The 22,947-nt window shown below is 43.6% G+C and overlaps 1 protein-coding gene across 1 annotated transcript in view; it reads right to left on the bottom strand.

Moving 5' to 3' along the window:
• Positions 1–15,099: 15,099 nt before the first annotated feature.
• The window catches only part of PXYLP1 (2-phosphoxylose phosphatase 1), a 98,134-nt gene continuing 90,286 nt past the window's right edge, over positions 15,100–22,947 (bottom strand). Inside the window, exons 5-6 of the mRNA XM_006261318.4 lie at positions 20,653–20,792; positions 15,100–17,397 (exon numbers count right to left, since the gene is read on the bottom strand). Coding sequence (XP_006261380.1) covers positions 16,466–17,397; positions 20,653–20,792 — 1,072 coding nt within the window. The 3' untranslated portion in view covers positions 15,100–16,465. The remainder of the gene's footprint in view (positions 17,398–20,652; positions 20,793–22,947) is intronic.

Genomic DNA, 22,947 nt, shown 5'->3' with positions numbered 1-22,947 from the left:
CATGGAGATGCTGGGTTCACAGAGAAGAGACAGCACAAGGTGGGGGCCCAGGGCAGAGTCATGATCCGCTCCCTGTCCACAGAACTAGTGCCTATTGCAGGGGTGTGTGGACAATGGACTGCAGCTCTGCCCTAGCCCAGCCCCTCACTGTCACTCCCTCAATCTACAACCTCCAAAGTTAATGGGAATTGCACGTGCCCAGTACTCCTAGAGCAACATCGTTTCTTAAAATGAATTCATTAGACATCAGCAGCTCTTTTTATTTCTGTCCATCTGGTTAAACCAGGCAGATGTTCAGTCAAGGTTTCCCAGCATCTTTGTGTAATTTATCAGTCCACTGAGAGAGAGAGAGAGAGAGAGAGAGAGAGAGAGAGAGAGAGAGAGAGATTGTTTATCAGCTTGGAGCACAGCTAGATTGTTAGTCTTCCAGGTAGTAGAATTTATTGTTACATACCAAATTTAAATCCTTCCTCAATTGGCAATTGAACAATAAATTATGCAAAACATTTTAATCTTGCTGTGAATGAAGTTTCAAAACTCAGTTTAGTCATCATTTCATCTGCACATCAGGGAAAATGGTATAAACGCAACTTAGAGCCATGCAACTGTCTTTGTTAACCCTGTTAGTGCTTGCTGAAAGATGTGTCAAGTCCTGTAGTGTTGAATGAACAGTAGCTCTTGGTGTACTTACATCCTTTTCTTTTGAATGGATATTTTGTTGTTGTCGTTACTATTTAGATGCAAGGTCCTGGGTACGACTGAAAAATTCACTCTACTGTGGTTTGGGTCACTGTGGTGGAACTGCTTATGATGGAGCAGCCCCTAGATAGTGCCACAATGGCCAAACTCCAGGAAAGGGCGAGTCTGGGTCAGCCTAAAATGCAAGTCCCCGCTCCCTTGTGGGTTGCTCCTTGGCAGGGAAAGCTAGGGGAGCTGATCCCAAAATAAAAGTAAGGGCAGGGCCAGATTGTTAACCAGAGTGGATTACACCCTCCCTCTGGAAAATCCTTGCTAATGCATCAGATGGCCGAGCAGATATGCTCATTTCCCTGGCTGTGAAGGCATATGACAAGAGCTGTGTGGACAGTGTAGGGCATCAGTTTGGGTGCAGTAGGAACGGATGGCCATCCACTGCATCCAGATTTGTCTCTAGATGTCTCGATATTGTCATGCCACTGTATTGAGACGGGTCTGGATGAGAGAGTGAGGGTGACTCTTTGCAACTTTCCCTCACTTAAATCCAACTCTTGTGCAAGTCATGACATCATCTGTACCTCCCACAGACACACTCAAGTCCTGTAGTGATGGGTGAGCAGCAAAACAGCAGGTGGATACACTGGGAACTGTACCTGCAGACCTGCACACAGGTGACTCAGGGCATAGGGTTGCTTTTCACTGGACTGAAGCAGCAGTGGAATTTGACATCCCTCATGGGGGACTGAACAGCCCTACTTAGGATCACACTGCTCACCTCTGTAGTATGAGCAAAGGGCTAGAAAAGGTGCCTTAAACATTGTCTGCTTCACCTTACCCCTGGTTAGCATATTATGGCTGATGGGGATCCCATTCTAGTGGTCAAAAATCACACAAAAAGATCAAAAAGACAAAGATGACCCCACTCAACATCGGTGCTTGGGATGTGCGCACAGAAATGGACTGTACAACAGCAGATAGACCAGAGAGAACAGCAGCTATAGTTGGTAGAGAACTGGCCAGAATCAAAATTCAGATAGCAGCCCTCAGTGAAACTCGCCTAGCTGAAAAGGGAGCCGGCTATACCTTCTTCTGATTTGGCCATAGTAAAGAAGAGTGACGTGAAACTGGTTTGCCATCAAACACAGCTACTCAGCAAGCTTACAAATCTCCCACAGGGAGTGAATGACACACTCATGCTAACGGGACTCCCACTGTCTGGGCAAAGATGTGCCACTACCATCAGAGTTTATGCACCCACCATAACCAACCCAAATGTCATTATGGACTAATTTTACGAAGACCTGGAGTCTCTTATTGCAGAAGTACCAAAGGCAGATAAGCTCCTCATCCTTACTGACTTTATTGCTAGAGTCAGTGCAGGTCACCAGGCATGGCCAGGCATCACTGGAAAAAATGGCCTGGGGAAATACAACAGCAATGGGCTCCTCCTGTTGAGGAAATGTGCTGAACACAACCTCCACATCATCAACACGGTCTTCTACCAGCCAAACCACAACAAGATGTCTTAGATACACCTGCGCTGTAAGCACAGGCATCTCATTGATTACATCATCATCAGGAGAAGGGACAGACAGGATATCAGTGACAAAGGCCATGAGAAGTGCAGAATGTTGCACTAACCACAGGCTCATAGTCTCCAAGCTGAATATCTAGTTACATCCTAGTACACAACTACAAAGCAAAAAAGCATCCAAAAGACTTAATGTCTCCAAAGCAAAAACAGAAGAATGTGAAACAGGCATTCATTGAAGAATTATGCAGCCAACTAATAACAATGGATGTAAACTCCAATAACATGGAGGAAAATTGGGCAGCCTTCAGAGATTCTGTAGTGGGCCCTATTTGATTTGGATTTGGATTCAGCCCGAATCAGACACAGTGATTCAATTTGTTGATTCAGATCACTGTCCCCAATTCAATTTGGCTGAATCCAAATCTGAAGATTCAATGCTGATTCAGAGAATCAGTGATTCGGACATAGACACAGATTTAAAAGTTTTTTCTACATACCTTGAGGTAGCAAGCTTGGCTCATGATCGCTGCGATCCTGGGGTGCATGGAGAATCCCACAGGAGCGCAGGAGGGGCCCTTCATGTGCTTGGCAGCGAGCCTGGAAGTGGACTGGAAGTACTTCCGGATCACTTCCAGGTCTGCTGGGAAGCGTGCTGCAGCCCCCACCCCTCGTGCCCCCTCTGGCTCGGCAATCAGCTGCAGGGGGACCCTGGGTGCCCCCTGCCCAGACCCAGGAGGCACCAGTCACCGAGACGGGGAGGCATGGGGGCCCCCCTGCGCGCTCCCCAATGAATCCGGAAGTGGACTGCAAGTGCTTCTGGATCTGCTACTAAGTGTGCTGGGGAGCCTCCCCCCCCCCATGCTTCTGTGAGACACTCCATGCACCCCAGCATCACAGCGATCACGAGCCACGTAGTACCTTGAGATATGTAGAAAAAACATTTAAAGCTGTTTCTATGTCTGAATCTCTCCAAATTGATGGATTGATGGATTCATTTGGATTGATTTGGAGGGTTTTGATTCGATTCTGAGAGATTAAAGGGTCCTCTGATTTGATTCAGCCACCGAATCAGGCTGAATCTCCGCTGAATTGAATCAGGGACCGAAGCTTCACGCAGCCCTAATACTCAGCTGCATCTAATACCCTCAGTTCCACCTCACGTAAACATCAAGATTGGTTTGATGAAAATGATACTGATGTAGGAAGACTATTGAATGAGAAACATTGGCTCTATAAGGCCTGTTTAGAAGACAGCACTTCAACATCTAACAAGACAGCCTTCAACAACATCAAGAGTGTCATCCAACACAAACTCAGAGGTGCAAAACTCATGGCTGAGCAACAAGGCAGATGAGATTCAGCCTTATGCAGACAGAAATTATATGAAGAAATTCTATGATGCTCTGAGGATAATCTATGGGTCACAGTCATCAGGAACATCACCAATACTGAGTGCTGATGGTACCACATTACTCACTGACAAAGGAAAGATACTACAAAGACAGGCAGAACAAAAACATCATCAATCAACAATCATCTATTTGTAAGGAGGTAATTGACTGACTGCCCCAGGTAGACATTAACATCTCTTGCTGGTCCTCCAGTGCTGACTGAGACTGTGAAAGCAATTACCCTTCTGTCAAATGACAAAGCACCTGGAGCAGATGCTATACCAGCAGAGATCTACAAGGCCAAAGGCTTGTACATGGCCCCAAAACTAGCTGAACTCTTCCAGTCAATGTGGACTCAAAGAACTATACCCCAGAAGTACAAGAATGCAGCCATTGTCCACTTGTACAGGAAAGGCAATAGATCATCCTGTGACAACCATTGGGGCATCTCCTTGATGTCAATAGCCAGCAAAATCCCCACCAGAATTCTGTTGAATCACCTGGTGCAACACAATGAACAAGAGATCCTGTCTGAGAGTCAGTGTGGCTTCAGGAAAAGATGTGGGACCATCATAGACATGGTGTTTTCAGCTTGTCAACTTCAGGAGAAATGCCAGGAACAGAATTCCAACCTGTGCATTGACTTTCATTGACCTGAAAAAAGCATTTGATAGTCAGTCAGTCATGAGGTCTTTGGAAGATCATGGCAAAATTTGGTTGCCCAGAGAAATTCATCACAATGGTTTGGCAATTCCATGATGGCATGCTCACTTACATTATGGATGACAGTGAGTCTTCTGAACCATTCCCTGTCACCAGTGGAGTCAACCAGGGCTGTGGGTTGACCCCAACCTTCTTCAGTACAACATTCTCTGCCATGCTTATAGATGCCTTTCATGACTGTGACACTGGGATTGACATCAGATACCAGACTGATGGCAAGTTCTTCAATTTGAGACTACAGGTGAAGATGAAGTTACAGGAAGTGACTGTTCATAATCTGCTGTTTGCTGGTGACTGTTTCCTGAATAGCATATCCGAGTCTGACATGCAGTGGCATATGGACCACTTCTCTTCAGCTTATGACAACTTCGGTCTCACAAACAACACTAAGAAGACAAAAGTGAGGCACCAGCCTGCACCAGGAAAGTCTTACACAGAGCCTACCATTACAGTGAATGGCCAGACCCTCTAGGCAGTAGACAAGTTCACCTATTTTGGCAGTACACTGTCATGTGCAGTTCACATTGACAATGAAACTAATGCCAAAGCAAGTGTGCCTTTGGCAGACTATGTACAAATGTGTAGGAGCACAGAGGCATCAGTCAACAAACAAAACTTAAGTTCTACAAAGCCATTGTGTTGCCAATCCTGATATATATGCAAAACCTGGGCAGTGCACAGATGCTATGCTACGAAGTTAAACCACTTTCACATGGGCTGTCTGAGGAAACTGATGAGGATAAGATAGCAAGACAAGGTCCCAGACACTGAGGTTCTCACACAGGCAGGCATTCCAAGCATCCAGTTAATAAAATCAGATAAGACAAGCAGGCCGTGTCAATAGTATGTCAGATGAGCAACTGCCAAAGATCTACAGCAAGCTAAAGGCGGGAAAGTGCTCTCAGGGAGGCCAAAAGCAACGTTTCAAGGATTCCCTGAAGTCATCCTTGAAACATTTCAACATTCACCTTAAGTCTTGGGAAGATCTTGCTTATGATTGTTCCACCTGGCGAAGCCTTATCCATACTGGAGCTACAATCCATGAGTGAAGGAGAAGTGCAACCAGTGTAAATCTTGCAACAGCAGCACATCCACTGTTGACCAAGCAACCCAAAGAGGCATCTCTTTCTCAGTGTGCAAACAGGCAGTTCAAGGCACAAATTGGCTTGATCAGCCACTCACATGCTCGCAGAAGCTAAACTACCCAATGATGTCATGGTCATCTTTGAATTCAAAGGACAAACAACAACAATAACATTTAGATGTTTATCTCACCCTACCCAGAAAGGCTCAGAAAGGCTTACATTAATAGAGAACTCAGAAGATAATAGCAACAGACTCCCCAGTTTGCACCCTATAACTTTAAATCTCTATCCTATCCCACCATTCCTACTTCCTTGCCTATTACCTGAGAAAGCAAACTCTCTAGTCCCAAACCTCATTCCCACATAGCTATACAAAACCTTTTCCCATTTCCCACATCTGCATGCTCCCCCACTCTCATTCCCCTGCCTACACTCAGGAGAGATCCCTTCCATACACCTCCATCTCCCACAAATGGTCTTGGCTACTCCCTTTAATGCATCGATTCACTATCTTTCCCCAGAAAGAACAACATTAACCTCAAAAAAACATAACAAGGTAGTAACTGAAAAACCCTTTGTCCCCACCTCCGTAAGGCCTGCAGGCTGTCCTGGTTCTTCTCCCTTGGTTTGTGTGGCCAAGATGGTGCCTGGCCTGAGCCCCAGCCCTTCCCTAGATGAGAAAGGGGTCAGGAAGGATCAATGGTATTGGTTCTTCAGCCTAGGGAGAAGAAAAGGACCTACAAACAATCCATAACTGCTTCTCTCAAGCACAGCAATGTCTGGGGCTGACTCTTAACATCAGAAAAGCAATGGAGCTTCACCGGCCTGCTCCTGGCCAATTACACCCACCGCTCCTACCCTCAGCAAATATTCTTATTGCTGACAGGAGCTGAAGAATGTTAAAATTTTGCATACATCAGCTGCCATCTCTCAAAGAAGGTCAATATCAATGAGGAAATCCAGTATAGGATCCGACGTGCCAGCTTTGCCTTCGGAAAACAGAATCATCGCATGTTCAATGGTCATGACATCAGGACTCGAACAAAGCTTCTACTATACAAGGCTGTACTAATCCCAACTCTTCTCTATGGCTGTGAAGCTTGGGTGACCTATAGAGAGCACCTGAAAAGCCTGCAATGCCATCACCAGTGCTATCTCCAAAATATCCTTAGCATAAAGTGGGAGAATCGTGCACAAATGCCAGTGTTCTCATTGACGCAAACACCACCAGTATGGAAGTGTTGATTAGTCAACATAAACTGCGGTGGACAGGGCATTGTGTGCATATGTTTGATGTACATATATCAGAACAAATGCTATACTCCCAATTCAGCCACGGACAAAGGACATGTGGGGACCAGAGGAAACGTTTCAAGAAAACCCTCAAGGCAAACATTAAGAAGTGTGACATTGGCTCCACAAATTGGGAAAAACTAGCCTGGGACAGGACTACATGGCCTTGTGAGAGAAGGACCATCTTTGAGGAAACCCTCTATCCCTGGAGATAGAAAAATGACAGAAATGGAAGGAAAGAAAACAAGACCTAGAAATCCATGGTCCAACCCTCCATTTAACCACCACCTGTGGTGTTTGCCAGAGTCTGTGGGTCTAGGATCAGCCTTCTTAGCCATCAAGGGACTCATTTGCAAACTTTTACTTGACCTATGGGTGTGATCATCCTCAACTGTGAAGGATCACTGACAACAATGACTAATCCACCCAAGGGTTATATTTTTTCCCCACAGCACAACACCCACATTCAACTCTGTTAAACAAGGGTGACATATTGAAAATCTTAAATAAGCCACTGAATGGGCATAGATGGAGACTGAATTAGTCTTCTAGGTTAGTACAAAGGCACATTTGTGGATAATGAAGGCAAGCTTGTAATGCCGGTGCCTATACCACATCCATTCTGTTAATAGAGGATTTCAGTGCCTAGAGCTGACAAGTCTGTTTCTGTCACATTTATAATATTGCACAGATAATATTTTTTGTTGAATACTGGACGACATCCATTAGAAGGAAAACATTATGTGAATTCCCCATAAACTTAAATGGAGCTTAAAACAACATAGCATTGAAATGAATTCCTTATGAACTTTATATAACAGACACATACACTTAACTTTTCATCATAATATAGCCCATAGGCAACGTGGGGGTACATGCCCCCCCCTGAGATTGGCTGCCGCCAAAGTTGCTACCGGCTTCTGCAGGTGGTCACTGTCCCCTCCTCCCCACTTGTTGCCAATGCAGCTGCTGGCAGCTGCAGGTGGTCCCCACTTGCTGTTCACCACTGCCAACACTGTGGGCAACAGCTGCGGGCAGTCTCCGCTCACCACCATGGTGCCCCGCCCCAGTCTCAGGAGGCACCGGTCATTCAGGGTATAGCCTTTATTTCTCATTTTAAAAATAAGTTTCACAACAAGACAACTGAGTATGTTGGAATAGTAGGATATGAAAATGGTAGCAGGCACTTACGTTCTTTAACTATGATGCATACGCACAGCCACATTTGTATTGAGCTGTGTGTCAGAATGGGAATAAACAGACCTTTAAGCCCCATGTTTCATTATTACATGTTGTTCTAGTGATGCAGATCTCCTAAGCACTTCTCTTGGCCTCTGTTTAAATCCAAACGGTAAAAAGTATTCCCTGGTATACGTTCATTTACATAGAATACTACTGGTTCCTTTTCCTTTTTTAGGGTACTTCATATTATTTGGCACTGAGTTGATAGAAATAAGATGTTATGAGTGATCATCATTAGTTCAGTCCATTGCCTTGTAATAAGTAATTAAAGACCCCAGGGTTAAGTGTTTTGAGTGTACAGTTCTAGAAAAAGAAATGTGTGTTTTTCAATCCCCATTTTTTACCTTCTTAATGATAAACAATTCTGTGAGGGGCACTAGTGGTGACTGCTTGCTTTTCTGAAATCATACTGCTTCATATGAGCAAGCTGACATGTTCATTGCCTTAACCACAGCTGTGGACCTCACTCCTGGGAAAAAATCATGGAGCAGGTCCTTAAGGAATCCATTTCTAAACACTTGGGGGAGAAGAAACTGCTCAGGAACAGTCAGCATGGATTCACCATGGGCAAGTCATGCCTGACCAACCTGATGGTCTTCTAGGACGAGATGACTGGCTCTGTGGATATGGGGAAAGCAGTGGACGTGATATACCTTGGTTTTAGCAAGGTTATTTATATATTCTCCCATAGCATTTTTGCAAGCGAGCTAAGGAGGTATAGGTTGGATAAATGAACTGTAAGGTGGATAGAAAGCTGGCTGGATCAATCAAGCTCAACGGGTAGTGATCAATGGCTCGCAATCCAGTTGGCAGCTGGTGTTAAGTGGTATGCCCTAGGGGTCAGTCCTGGAGACGGTTTTGTTCAATATCTTCATTAACAGTTTGGAAGATGGGATGGATTGTAGCTCAAGGAAGTTCACAGATGACACAAAGCTGGAAGGGAGAAGTAGATATGCTGGAGGGTAGGGCTAGGATTCAGAGTGATCTAGACCAGGGGTGTCCAACCTTTTTGAATGTGGGGCCGGATCACAAACTTTTTAATCACCCAGTGGGCCGGTGACCCATATTCAAAGACCTCACAGGAAGTGGTATCATATCAGGAAGTGATGTCACATGACCTTTGACACCAATGAAGTTGCAGGAAGTGACAATGAAATGGGCCTGGAAATGTGGTTTAAAATCCAAAATAAAAACATTGCGGACACCTGCGGGACGCTTTGCAGCCTCCACTGCTCACTGCCTTGCAAGGGGCAGGTGGGAGGAAGGAGCAGGGGCTCCTCAGTGCATCCAAGAGGCTGCGAGAGAGACTTGCGGTTCAGCTGGGCAGAGAGCAGAAGGGGGTGGGTAGAGCTGCTGCCATGCGAGGGAGCCCCAGTCCGGGCTCCTCCTTGTCCTCCTGGCCACAGCCTCCCTAGGATGTGCGGGAAAGGTGCCCTCCGCTCCTCCACTGCCCACCTCACTGCCCCGTGTGCCCGTGCTGCCTCTCATCCCCAGCAGCATATGAGAAGTGGCCCCCTCGGGACTTGGGGCCTCACGTGCAGGCGGCCAGGACCAGACAGCAGCAGCACCTGGGGGGAGACTGGCCGGGGGAGCAGGTACCGCCTTACTGTGGGGCAGGGCAGGGCAGGGCAGGGCAGGGCAAGGCAAGGCAGCAGGGCTGGCTTGAAGCAGGCAGGTGAGGAGGCAGGTATGGGCCGGCAGTGCCAGTGACCACTGCTTGGCCTCCTGCGCGGGGCCGCTCTGGCAGCGCAGGGCATGGGCACGGGCTCGTGTTGGGGCGAGGAGGCGGGGGCAGGAGCACGGGCACTCCTCACCAGCGACTGGCATGTCCTGGGCCCACGAGTGGAGCCGCTCCTCCACCACCCGACAGCAAAGTTCTCACATGAAGGCTCCATCCTGTGCCTGCCCTGAGCCCGCGGCACCAGCTGCGGCTGCCTGGGTGGACACTGACTCCTTGGGGCGGGCAGGCGGGGCTGCTCAGCAGCTGCAGCCAGTGCCACCCCCAGTCGGGGTGGGATCCGGCCCCACGAGGGACTTGGCTGGGTCATGCTGATGCGGTGCGTGTGGGAACCTTGTCCCTTCCCCAGTCCTTCAGCAGCCATTAGGAAACTGCTGAGGGGCTAGGGGAGGGACAAGGGGTGGGAATGAAAGTAAACTGTGTTTACTTTCATTTCCTGTCACAGCACTGCAGGCCACAGAAAATGCCATGGTGGCCCGTGGGCTGTATGTTGGACAAGCCTGACCTAGACAAATTGGAGGATTGGGCCAAATAAATCTCAGGAGGTTCAACAAGGACAACTACAAAGTCTTGCACTTAGGGTGCAAGAATCCCATGCACTGCTACAGGCTTGGGACCAAATGGCTAAGCAGCAGCTCTGCAGAAAGGGACCTGGGGGTTATAGTGGACAATAAGCTGGATATGAGTCAATAGTGTGCCCGTGTTGCTAAGAAGGCTAACAGCATACTGGGCTGCATTAGTAGAAATGATGCCAGCAGACTGAGGGAAGTGATTCTTCCCTTTCTTCAACGTCTGGAGTATTGTATCCAGTTTTGGGCTTCCCACTACAGAAAGGATGTGGACAACCTGGACAAGGTCCAGCAAAGGGCAACAAAAATAGTTAGGGGGCTGGGGCATATGGCTTATGAGGAAAGGCTGAGGGAACTGGATTTATTTAGTTTTCAGAAGAGAAGAGGGGAGCTGTTCACCTGTCCAGAGGTCCAGGGCATATGGGGAAGACAACAGACAACATTAAATCAGTCCCGAACAAGTGAGAGTACTCTTAGAATATTTGGACACATTCAAGTCTACTGGGCCAGATGACTTGCATCCGAGAGTCCTGAAAGGAGTGGCTGAGTTCATAGTAAGGCCTCTGGCAAAGCTGTTACAAGAGTCATGGAACTTGGGAGTGGTCCCAAATGACTGGAAGAGGGCCAATGTGATACCTATCTTTAAGAAAGGGAAGAGGGATGACCCAGTAAACTATAGACCGCTTTGTTTGACTTTGGTCCTGGAAAAAAGTTTTGAAAAGTTCCTGAAAGCAGGAAGCCAGACAGGAAGATTGAAGAAGGGAACCAGGAAAGGTAAAACCATCCGCCCAATAACAAACTTATTCCAACAGGGCATAGTAGGCAAGCACCCCCAGGGACCATCCAAGACATCTGACCGAACGACAAGCTGTCAATCACTAAGGGGAGGGCAATGCCCAAAAAACCTATAAGAGCAAAACGTACTAGTGAGTGGCATGGGAGGTTACAAATTGGTGCATTAGCTGGGAAACACGAGGAAGGGGTGACCCTGGAGGCCAATGTAGAGATGGAGGTAAACCTAGCACCCCAAATCGAGTTGTTGGGCCAGACGTTACATGTTGTTACCAAAGTGCCAGAGGTCCAATAACAAGTGATGCAGCAATAAGAATGGATGCAGCAAAACCGGACCTCTTTCCAAATGCACAAGATGACCAAAGAAAATGATGTCGAGGCATACATTGAATCATTCAAACGAGTGGCAATATAAATGGGGTTAGATAGGCTGCAGTGGGCAAGACAATTAGGGTCCCTGTTAGTAGGGAAAGCTCTAGCGGCATACTGGGCCCTTCCTAGGGAGGAGGCCTATGATTATAAAAAAGTGAAGGCAGCTAAATTACACTGCCTAGTGCTTACATCCGAGCAGTATCAGAGGCTGTTCAGAGCCCAGAAAGGGAAGGAAGACAGGAAGCCCCGGAATTTAATACAACTTGTAAAGGATCTTATGAGTAAGTGGGTCCCACCAGAAAAGCTGGACCAGCTTCAGCCTATCAATTTTGTTAGAGCAGTTTGTGAGGGATTTAGAAGATGAGACCCAGTTATGCGTATGCTGATACCTCCCATGGATGGCAGAAGAGGCCTTGAGGGTCTCTGAGGCTTTTGGGGCATCAGAAGTGGAACACCCCAAAGAAAAGGGGTACAGAAGCATGGGAGCCAATACCAAAAGGGACAGACAGCCATGGCGAGGGCCACCCAGGTACCCGAGAAGAGGGGTAGCATGTTATAGATGCGGAAGGTCAGGCCACATCTCTCAGGAATTCACACTGCTCTGTGCAGTGACGTGTTAATCATTAACACCTGATTTTTCCAAAATGTTTATCCTACAGATAGATGCATCTGAGATGGCCACAGTAGCCACGTTATGCCAAGAATGTGAGGGCATGGAGCAATCAATTGCCTTCACCAGCAAAAAGCTAAACACGACCGAGAAAAAGTACTCCACTATTGAAAGGGAATGTTTGGCGATAAAATGTGCAGTCAATTATTTTTGTTATTATTTGATTGGAAGAGAGTTTAAATTAGTGACTGATCATGCTCCATTACAATGGTTAAATAAGACAAAGAATTATAATGCCCAAATAACATGATGGGCTTTGTCCTTACAGCCCTTTTAATTTTTTTGTTAGTTGCAGGCTTGGGGTAACAAACAAGGTCGCAGATTTCTTGTCCAAATGTAATGAGACAGATATGATGGTGGCAAAACCCATCCAGGACAGACATCAAGGCCACTGATGACCAAAACAGAGATACTCCTCTGCCACAAGGCAACTTAAGTAGGGGGATGTGCGCCGGGGACAACGCCATGAAGAGAAACTTACCAGAAGATGGAGAGGCGTGGAACTGATGGGATGCCGCTGAAGACCAGAGGTGCAGCTGGAATGGGGCTGCGGTGAAAAAAACCCACCGCGCCAAAGACAGAAGAAAAGTTACAACAGGACAGGGGAGAGCCAGGGTCAGCACTGGCTCTGGCACGGACCTGCTTTATGGTGGCGTGCTGGTGCCAATTTGCCAGCCAGCTCCCTGGAGGGGGTATTAAAAACCCCGCCAGACCAAAATCAGCAAGGCCCAGAAGTCGTCTGGTGGGCCCAGAGCGGCCTAGAGCTGTTTGTAGGCCCACTAAGGGAATGTGGTGGCAGACAGAGATAAATTAAGCCCAGGAGGGCCTAGATACTTAAGGACTGGATCCCAGATACAGCCAATGAGGAATGGGATAACAGTGAACCTGAGAGAGACAGAAAGAAGGACCCTTGGGTTGCAGCAGATACCAAGGTGGAACTGCAGTGGTGGAGGAAGAAGAAGGAGACCGACCCAGGGCTGTGAATCCCACTTCCGCGTGCAACATGACCCCATTGCCGAAGAATGTGTGCATCCAGAATCAGGCTCCTCAGTCACCTGAGGACCCATCAAGCCTGATGGATGTCATCCTCAACTTTGACAGACCTCCACCGACAGAGCCAGACTATTCTCAGTGGTGGCAGATCTCAAGTTGCAGCAAGGGAAGTTTAGGTTGAATATTAGGAAAAACTCTCTCACTGGGTGAAGCACTGGAACAGGTTACCTGGAGAGGAGGTAGAATCTTCGTCCTTGGAGGTTTTTAAGGCCTGGATTGACAAAGCTCTGGCTAGGATGATGTAGTTGGGGGTGGTCCTTCTTTGAACAGGGGGTTGGACTAGATGATCTCCTGAGGTCCCTTCCAACCCTAATTTTCTATGATTCAATGCAAAAAATGATGGCCAATTTTTTTGCAAGCACCCACTTATTGTGTATGCCCAACTGGAAGAAACCTGAACCCAATTTTAGAAGTGCTTTTAGAAAGTATGAAAAGGGAGTATGAGAAGGGAAGGGTATAGCAACAAAAGGATCACAATAGGGATGGAGGAGAATACGTGGCCAGCACCGAGTGTGAGAGGCACAGGAGCAGTTGGAGAGGAGAAAAGGCCAATTCAAAGAGACAAAAATGCTACCTGCCCATAGCACTGGTTACTTATGAGCCACCTCCAGACATTCACACACATAAGTGTTCCCCCAGTGTTTAGGCATGGAATCCTGTTGCAAAGCTCCAACACATTTGAAGGAACTCTTAACCCATTGGTTCCTTCTATCCAAGCCATTGCTTTGAACCCCTTATACAACTGTATTCTTCAGTTTTATATTTAGTTACCTTAAGGGACTGAACTAGACAAAGCACTCTCGTTGCATGAAAACTGCACCATTCTTGTGGCTTGGCTTTGCCCTGAGGCCATCTTCTGACTGGAAAAACTCTGGAGGCACAGATTTAGAATCCAGAGGCTGGGGTCCTACATAGACCCTACAGTGGCTCCACTGGCACTTGTGATCAGTCATTAAGGCTAAGCTATCAGCCAGCCTTGATTTTTACTTCAACACCTATTGCCAGTCAGGGCTCAAGTGTAGTGTCCTAACTATCTTTGACAATCATCATGGTGCCCAACTGTTTTGCCCTGTCTAGAGGTCTGGAAAGGAGCACTAATATCTAGTTTCATGGGCTTACCAAAGCCACAGACTATTCTGCCTTTCTCTTCCCTCTCACATAAGGGAAATCTATCTTTCACCTATTCCAAGGCATGGCACTTATGACAGGGTCAGCATGTTACAAAAGAAGCCGACAAGAATTTTAGAGAAAAAGGTAAAATGCTTCTCTGGTGCCAGTGCTGCATCATATGTGCACAACCCCAACTGATGTGGCTTTGGAAAAGGATGCTGTACTTCAAGAACTAAATAGTGTAAATTCTCCCAATTGGAAAGGTACAGAGGTCATCAGTAAAATTCAGGCTGGAAAGATGCTAAAGAGGTTATTATAGAAAACTTCTGTAGCCTTAAAAGAATACAATGTCTGGTTTGGACAAGCCGATCATTTAAATAAATATTGTAGAAAAAGACCCCTAACAAACTAACCATTTGTTCAAACCTACCTATGTGACACTCTTCTCATATTATATCAGCAATATACAACTAGTTCCTTGTACTGAGACAGGAAATCTGTACATTCTCTCAGAATAATATACAATCCATAAGCTTTAGATCAACGTGTTTACCAGCCTCTACAATGTGTCTACCAGCAACATAGTAAGAAACCAGAAAAAGATTTTAAATACACTACTGATGTAATATGATGCCAAATTGATACCAAAATCAGATTGGAATTATGCTAATTGATGCTAATTAATGATGCCAATTGATCCAGGACTGACCCCCTGAGGCATACCACTTGACACCAGCTGCCAATTGATGCCAATCAATGCCAAAATCAGATTGGAAAACAAGGTTTAAACACTGGATACAGTAAAGAGAAGTAAGATGGAACACACAAGTATACGAATAGTCCCCAAAATTTTATTTATAGAAACATGTTCAAATGCAGCATTTGAAAACAAAGAGAGACTGGAATGATAAAAGAGATAGCACGCCGCATGTTCAGGTACATTTCCTCTAATTAACTAGCACCACTGAATCATAAAATCACAGACTAAATCATAGTGATTTCTTGACATGTAAAAAACACCCACCGTTATAAAATTTAATATTCTAGTAATGAAAGTCTTTTCAAATACTTGTCTTAAAAATTGGGTCTAAATCAAATACGTATAGGAGATGAAAGAAGCTGAAAATGGAGTTTTTCATATCTATTATGGTTGCTGAAATTATCCATAAAAGCTAGGTTGTTTCTAAGTCTGTATATTCTGATTAAGGAAAAACCATCTAAAAATTGGCTTTTTGCAACCCTCTGCAAACCAAGCAAATAAGAAAGATTTAGTGTTCTAGAAGTGTACACAATACAGTAGGTACAAGACTAACTTTATAAAATAATATCTTCCTAGTCTATAAAAATACTAACCCAACTACAAAAGTTCTGAGTCTTCAGTCAAACTGTCTGTCTGCTACCTTACACAGCCACCACATCAAACAGTTAACACATTTATTTGTACCACAGTCTAGCAGCTTGAACATGTTTAACAATGGAAAAGAGCCCAACATTTTACCATAAGACTAGCTGATTTATACTTCTAATTTTCCACTCACATTTAGCAGTAACATTAGCATTTACTTTTTGTTTCAAATGACAGTCACAAGATTGCAATCATTTCTAGTGTGTGTTAAAACTATTTCTGAAAGTGCTGGAAGTGCAACCAATGAATAGAATTTTAGATCTGTTTATGGGGCTCACCCATGTGATGGACCTAACACATTATGTTTTCAGAGGTCTGTGTACAAAAGAAAAGTGTGCATTTGCACCCAGCTAAATAAAGCATGCACAATGCATGCACTTCTGAAAAACAAAAACCTGTCCCTTAATATTTCCATGCTGACAGAGGTAAGGTTGTTAATTTCAGGAATTATTTAGTATAGTTATAATACAGATTCAGGGAAATCAAATACTTTAGATAAAATTTGCTGCTTATTTGGTAAAACAACTGACAAGTTACAGTGGAGAAAGCATGCTTTCTTTTTAAACTGGAATTCAAGTTTTCCACATACTGATCTGATCTGGAGTAAGAGAGCAACTAAACCCAACATTTCACACTCTATCAAGCAATATCCAGTTTATAGTAGCCCACTTAATTTCTCAATGTACATCAGGCCCTCTACTGTTGTGGTAGAAAAGAATATTTTAAAAAGTGCTCAGGTACACAGACCTCACGTCATTACACAAATTCACACTTCTTTCTCTCACCTTCCATTTACAGTGGTCTCCTGTGACATGCGTCATAGTAATTAGTACTATTAAAAACAGAAAACATGTCCCTTTTGACAAAATGAACAAACTTTTCTAGAGGACACACAGGTTTGCTGGAATGCATGTTATGATCCTGACAAAATGAGGTCTGGAATGTGACATCAACACCATTGTACAGGATGCGGATAAAGTGTTCTCTGTGTTTTTTTCCATCCTGCCACAGCTCAAAGACTAGTCTGGCAGCAAATCTTGGAAACCTGGCTTCTGTAATGCCCAAAGCACTAAGAACAGGTGACAGTGTGACATCATGAGCTGAGTAAAGAACCAATACTTCTTCTTTCTTGCCCTCTGCAATACGTTGCATCCTGTTAACAGTCTGGTTAAGAAGAGGATGTGTAGCCAGTAGAGCATAAAAGAAATACAGTTTCTTTTCCCGTCTTTCTCTCTCATCCTCTAACTGGTGTGTCTTGATTATCTTAAAATGTTCAACATTAATGCAGCCGTTTTTAGTACAAGGGAAACTGACATTATGGCAAAAATAGCACAACAGAGAATCTATTGGATTAGATGCCCTTAACTGCCTCGTAGGAATGCCTACTATTTTAGCCATATCCACATATACTCTCTCCAAATCATTGTTTTTCACCCTTAAGCTATACTGACGCCGCTGCTCTTCTTCTAGATAATGGTTTCTCATTGGACAATCACAGCTTCCAGAACAAAAAATAGTGCTCCACTGATGTCTCACATTAATTTTCTTCCAATCAAAATCTGGCAGCAAGGTATAAAGAAGAGCCAGCCCACTCTGCAGGGTTCGACTTTTTCCTGTAGACTCCAAGTAGAGGTGCTTTGCTGTCCAGTCGCTCAGGAGCAGTTTATGTTTCTTTATATAAATTTCCCGTAATAGCTGTCCATTTTGCAAGTGTTGCACAACACCTAGAAACAATTGGAAAAAACCATACTGTTAGCATGGTTTACAAACAACTTGTGTAGAGTAGAAAAATATTGCCAGAACTTCTGTGCATGTGCACCAATTTGGTGCAAAGGTGATCCCACCCAGACACCAAATATTATCTATGCAAGGCTATCATCCAGGAAGAGTGCCCAAGCATAAGGGCTTTCTAACTCAGAAAAATAGCTTAGTTCTTATGTGTAGTGAAGTATACATGTAGATTGGAAAACTGAGTGTTCTGTAACTTCACAGTGTAATACATTATTCACAAGTAGTACTAGATACATGCCTCAAAAGTCAGGAAAAAAAATCACTACAATGATATATGAAAGTGCAAACCAGTTGTTTAAAGCAGTGGTCAGTAACTTCTTTAGACCTAGTTTGGGACAGAGATGGGCAAGAGTTAGGACCCAGCCACCAGCCTGTCTCTTTGCAGCATGGGGAAAGTACCTGCTGCTGGATTAGATGGCTGCACAGCCCTGGTTTGAAGGAATCCATGTTCAGAGAACAATTCAACCTCTGGATTGATTCTACTTGCATAAATGATATAACCACTCCATGGGAGAACAGCCCTGAAGTAATGTATACCAAACACTTATTAGGGAAGCATAAGCCAATATATAGATTTCGAGACCAAGAAAGGACAGAAGTCAACTCAATTGGCTTCTTCCCGTACCCCTCTTCAAAGGTGGCTTTATAACCACAACCAAAATACAAAGGCACAACAAACTGACTCAGCTTACTGGATAGTCTCTGACCCCAGGTCTTCCAGCCTTTCCCCACTCTGGCAGCCTCCTTTGCATCAATTTCCTCTTTCCTTTCATAACCCTGCCCAAAGCAATTACATGACAGACAGCAACCTTATATGGCTGGAGTATTTTTTTTACAGTTTGTTGCAGAGCAACTATGTCCTAGATAATAACAGAGTATGTCTTACTGAAGTATAAGCCCTGGGACAGAATAAAGTTGGCCTTCAGCACTGTATACATTATCCTGCTGTATAGATTACTTAAGTATGGAAAAGGAACGTAAAGAGCAGGTGCTGAGGCTGACATTGCTCCGTTGCTTTGATGCCCATGCAGCTAACAGTTTGAGTGCAGAATTTATGGGTATGACACTGTGGGAGCTACCCCAGGTGGCTTCTGGATTAACGCAGCTGGTCAGTGGTCACCACCTGGATCTAGTCTTTGGAATGGATTTGGAGAGGGTATGGTTACGTTTGCTATGGACTGGCAAATGATGACTGTCAGCAGTGTGGGAATGTGGCTGGGTACCTGGTACTAAGTGGAAACAGCAACTTCTGCTTGGCACCACAATCGCAAACACATGGCTACCTGTAGCAGCTGCTTTTTTTTTTTTTTCCCTTCACTCCCCTGCCCCCTGCCGCAAGCTGGCACCCAAGAACTTTGAACCCATCATATCCCCTGCAGTTATGCTACTGAACATTTCTTCCCAGGAGACACCAAAAAATGCAATAAACACATGGAGGTCTTGAAGTAACTTTCAGTAGTACCAACTGAGAATTATTAGAAATTCCACGGTGGCAAAGTTATAACAGAAGCTTCCTCAATACAGAAGAGAGTGAGCTCCTTAGTAGGGCAATCTCCACAGGGGACCCTCAAGCCCTACCCCACACAGCTTCCCTGCAGCTGAGGGCACACTTTAGTATACCCTGGCTTCCGGCCTGAGCCACTGCAGGCACGTGCCAGTATTTCTTGAGTCAAGAGGGAATGTTTATTCACTTGCAAATCAGTTCAACCTACCCAAGTTAGACTAACCTGCAAAGATTTAATCGATTCAACTCCGGCTTTCTGAATGCCTATCCCTAGCCAGGGGGATAGGGCATGGTGTGGGACTTGTTAATTATGGTATAATCATCTTGCATTGTTCATGATGGGAATGAAGAAGGAAGTTAGTGGTTAAGTACTGTTTTACATCTTGAAGAGGTCATGGGAGATGGGTGCTGCTGGTGTTTTGTTTTGTTTAAAAAAAAAAAATCAATATTGATGTGAGAAGTGTGAAAACAGCAAAACTAACACCTACTCCCAACCACATTTTAAACACTTACATTATGGCTATGTTTCTCTAAATTTAGGGATAGGGACTTAAAAAAACATGTTATTTGTGAAGTGTGTGTGCATATCTATATATATCTATATAGATATATGTAGACACACACACACACACACACTGTATATATGTATAAACAGGATTCTGCAAAACAGACTTCAAGCAAATTCAAATGCAGGTGCTAAGATTTTACCTTATGTATTCCATCTCTTGCTTACGTTGCGTCCAGAATTGATAACACACAAATATACATGTAGAATAAAAATAAACTTGAACCCAAAATCTTTACATATATCAATATATGGAATTTGTTTTTATTATTTAGGACATTATATGTGGTTTTACAAGTTGGAAATATAAGATATGCTGATATAGACATGTTACTAGCAAAAATGCATTCAACATTTTTCAAAGTGGAAAAGTCAAAAGTAAATTATGCATATAATATGAAATAGGTATGTATGTAAACCAAAAGCGATTTCCAAAAAAGTTGCAGACTACTTAACCATCTTGTTGGTTTGATTTTTTACCTTGTAATCTCTTAAAGCTCCCCTAATAGTAATTCAGTCCATCTATATAAAATTTAAGGTTAATAAAAAAATAGAGTACAACAAAAGGCACTAATATCATTTAATACAGCTTTTTCACTGCTATATCTACAGTGCCATTGCTTCACATCAGTGGTCTCAGATCTGCTTCAGCTAAAAAAAATGACTGCATCACAGGGACAAACTAAGAATTAAATCTTGACAATGGTTTCCAACTTTGATGCATTGTAGCTGAACCATAAAACAATTAATGGAACACTATATATTCTACCTGGACATTAAACTAATGCGAGTGTCAGAGGGCAGTTCCATATTTGGGGAAGGTAATACTGAATTTTGAATCTGTTAGAAACAGCCCCAGGGGGGGACAGGTTAGTAGCAGAATGAAGGCACGATTTTGATAAAATTCAGTTCATCATAATGCTATTGCTAATCTGTGTGATATACACTGGTTGTATCTTAGATACTCTGGAAGCTGAAAGACTAGAAACTTTCTAGGAAGAATAATTTTTAAACATGATTTACTTTACAGACTTTGAATTCTAGTGTAAACAGGAACTGGAAAGCCCCTTATAACATCTGCATTTAATTACAGACTGTAGAGGAAATTACTAATATTACCTGTCTGTGTAAGTTCTCCCATTTCGCATGAAGCATGACTGGGGTAGCGTGGCAGGCTGCTTAAGGTACCATCCATTTGGGCTTCAGATCCTTTGGACATATGCCTAATGAAAGTCTCAAGCTGAGGATGAGAAGGCTTCCTAAAATGGTAAAGCAAAACAGGAAACTCTCAAACACATAAAAAAAACTACTCAAGAAATGACTTCTAACTAGGTCAATTAAGATTATTTCAAAGTGAGGTGATATATTCTATTGAAAAAACTTCTGTTCATTATCCGTTCTATTAAAGAAATCCCTATGGTGACCCACTGATGGTGAAGAACTTTTGGGAACAGAATAAAGCTGAAAAAATTCTATGCGTTTGAAAACCAAGTTAACTACAGTTTGATTTTGTAAAGAGAAATTCTGAAATTCTCCCTTGTACTCTCATGCCATAATTTATACAGAGTTTTTTAAAGTAATGTTTCTATTGACTTTTGTTACATTAATGCACTAAATCTGATATGAAAACTTATGCCTAGGAAAATTAAGAATTTTCCCTTAAAAGTTTTTTTGAGCCACTAGAGGGTGTGACAACACCATGGTAAAAGAGCATATTTGCTGGAGTCCGATTTTCTCCAATACAAACATTAGTGTTCACATAGGTTCCAGATGGATAGTGCAAAGAGAGAGGGGAGAAATCTTTATTGTAAATAAAAAGAGAAGAAAGGTATTCTAAAAATAAACAAGCAGCAGCACCTCATTTAGAATCAAAATGTCCCTTCCAAACGGTTTGGTTCTGTAAATTTAAAGAGACTTGAAAAGGCATAATACTCTGCATTTTTATAAAAGACTTGGGGAGAAAAAAAATGTATTTTGACATTACAGAACAAATGCAAAAAAAAAATTGTTAAGCAAAAGTAAATATGAGCAAAAAACAGAAAGAAAAAAAGATAAATTTTACAATGCAATCTAAAAGATCGGGGTGAAAGAACAAATATGTGATAAATTAGCTAATTCCATAGCTGTTTCCAGATTTTGGTACTTTTATGCAAAGTGTAGCATGAGGAAGTTATAGACATATTAAAAATATTTTCTTCATTCTCCTGATGTGTCAGTGTTGAACATCATCTACAAAGCTTAATTCTGTTCTGGATTTAAAATGGGACCTCACAGCAACAGGATTGCTAAATGAAAGAATTAAATTTAGCAAAAAGTACAATCCCACCCAGTAGACAGAGAGAGAGAGAGTGTGTAACTGCCAAAGATCTAGGTAGCGAGTGTGTGCGCATGAGCATGTAACTGCCAAAGATCCCGTTAGCACGCACATGTGCATGTAAAAATGCTGAAGATCCAGTTAACATGTATAAACTGCATCTGACTTGAGGGCCTGTGGCAATGTGGTGGGGGTAGCTCCTATAAAATATCACAATATTTCTTCCTCCACAGTAAGGCGAATTTAGGTTACCTCAAAACCCTAGTCCCACTGCCTTGTTAGTATTCTTTTTTTGGAAAAATGTGAAGGGACATCACTCTGACTGAAACATGTCCTCAGCAACAGCTTTAATCTGTTGCTTTCTGGCAGAAGCTACAACCATCGAGGAACTGAACATCTGGACTCGGTTTCGCCTTCAGATTCTGTCTCAATGGTTTAAAGGGGGGTGGTAAGTCAAAGGCAGTCTCCGCTCCTCCATACTCTTGCCTACGCATACACACTGAAGGTCTTGGTGTGATCTACACTGGCCAAAATGAATAAAGCAAGTCGCATGTTGGAATGACCCCTGGGTTCAATTCGGACTCAGACTTACAGAAAACAGCAGCACTACTTAACTATGAATTGGTTAGATTTGGAATTGACATAGCTGCATTATCAGAAATTCCGCTCTAAAATACAAGTTCTATCAAGAGAATGATTACACCATATTCTGATGTGGGAGACCGGCAGGAGAAAGGAGAGCAGGGAGTAGGCTTTTACTGTTGGAAACATCTTACAATCTTTCTGTGTTTCATCGCTGTATCTATTCGACTCATGCTGCTCAGAGTGCACACAAAGAAGAACTTCATCATGTTGTGTAGTGTCTGTGTGCCTACCTTAGCAACAAAGACAAAAATGTTTTCTACCAACAACTTGAAGAAGAGATTGAGAAAACTCACAAGAGATCATTATAATATTTGGCAATTTCAATGCAAAAGTTGGATGTAGTTAGTTTTAAGAATTGGCCTGTTATTCTGGATAACCACAGAATTGGTAATATGAATGAAAATGACCAATGTGTGTTAGAACTTCATGCAAGTCGAAACCTATGTTATCAACAC

Source organism: Alligator mississippiensis, chromosome 7 (genome assembly GCF_030867095.1).
Source record: "Alligator mississippiensis isolate rAllMis1 chromosome 7, rAllMis1, whole genome shotgun sequence".
In the NCBI taxonomy this organism is placed as follows: Eukaryota; Metazoa; Chordata; order Crocodylia; family Alligatoridae; genus Alligator; species Alligator mississippiensis.
Note: the sequence above shows the minus strand (reverse complement) of the source record. Positions and strands in the feature narration are given on the sequence as shown.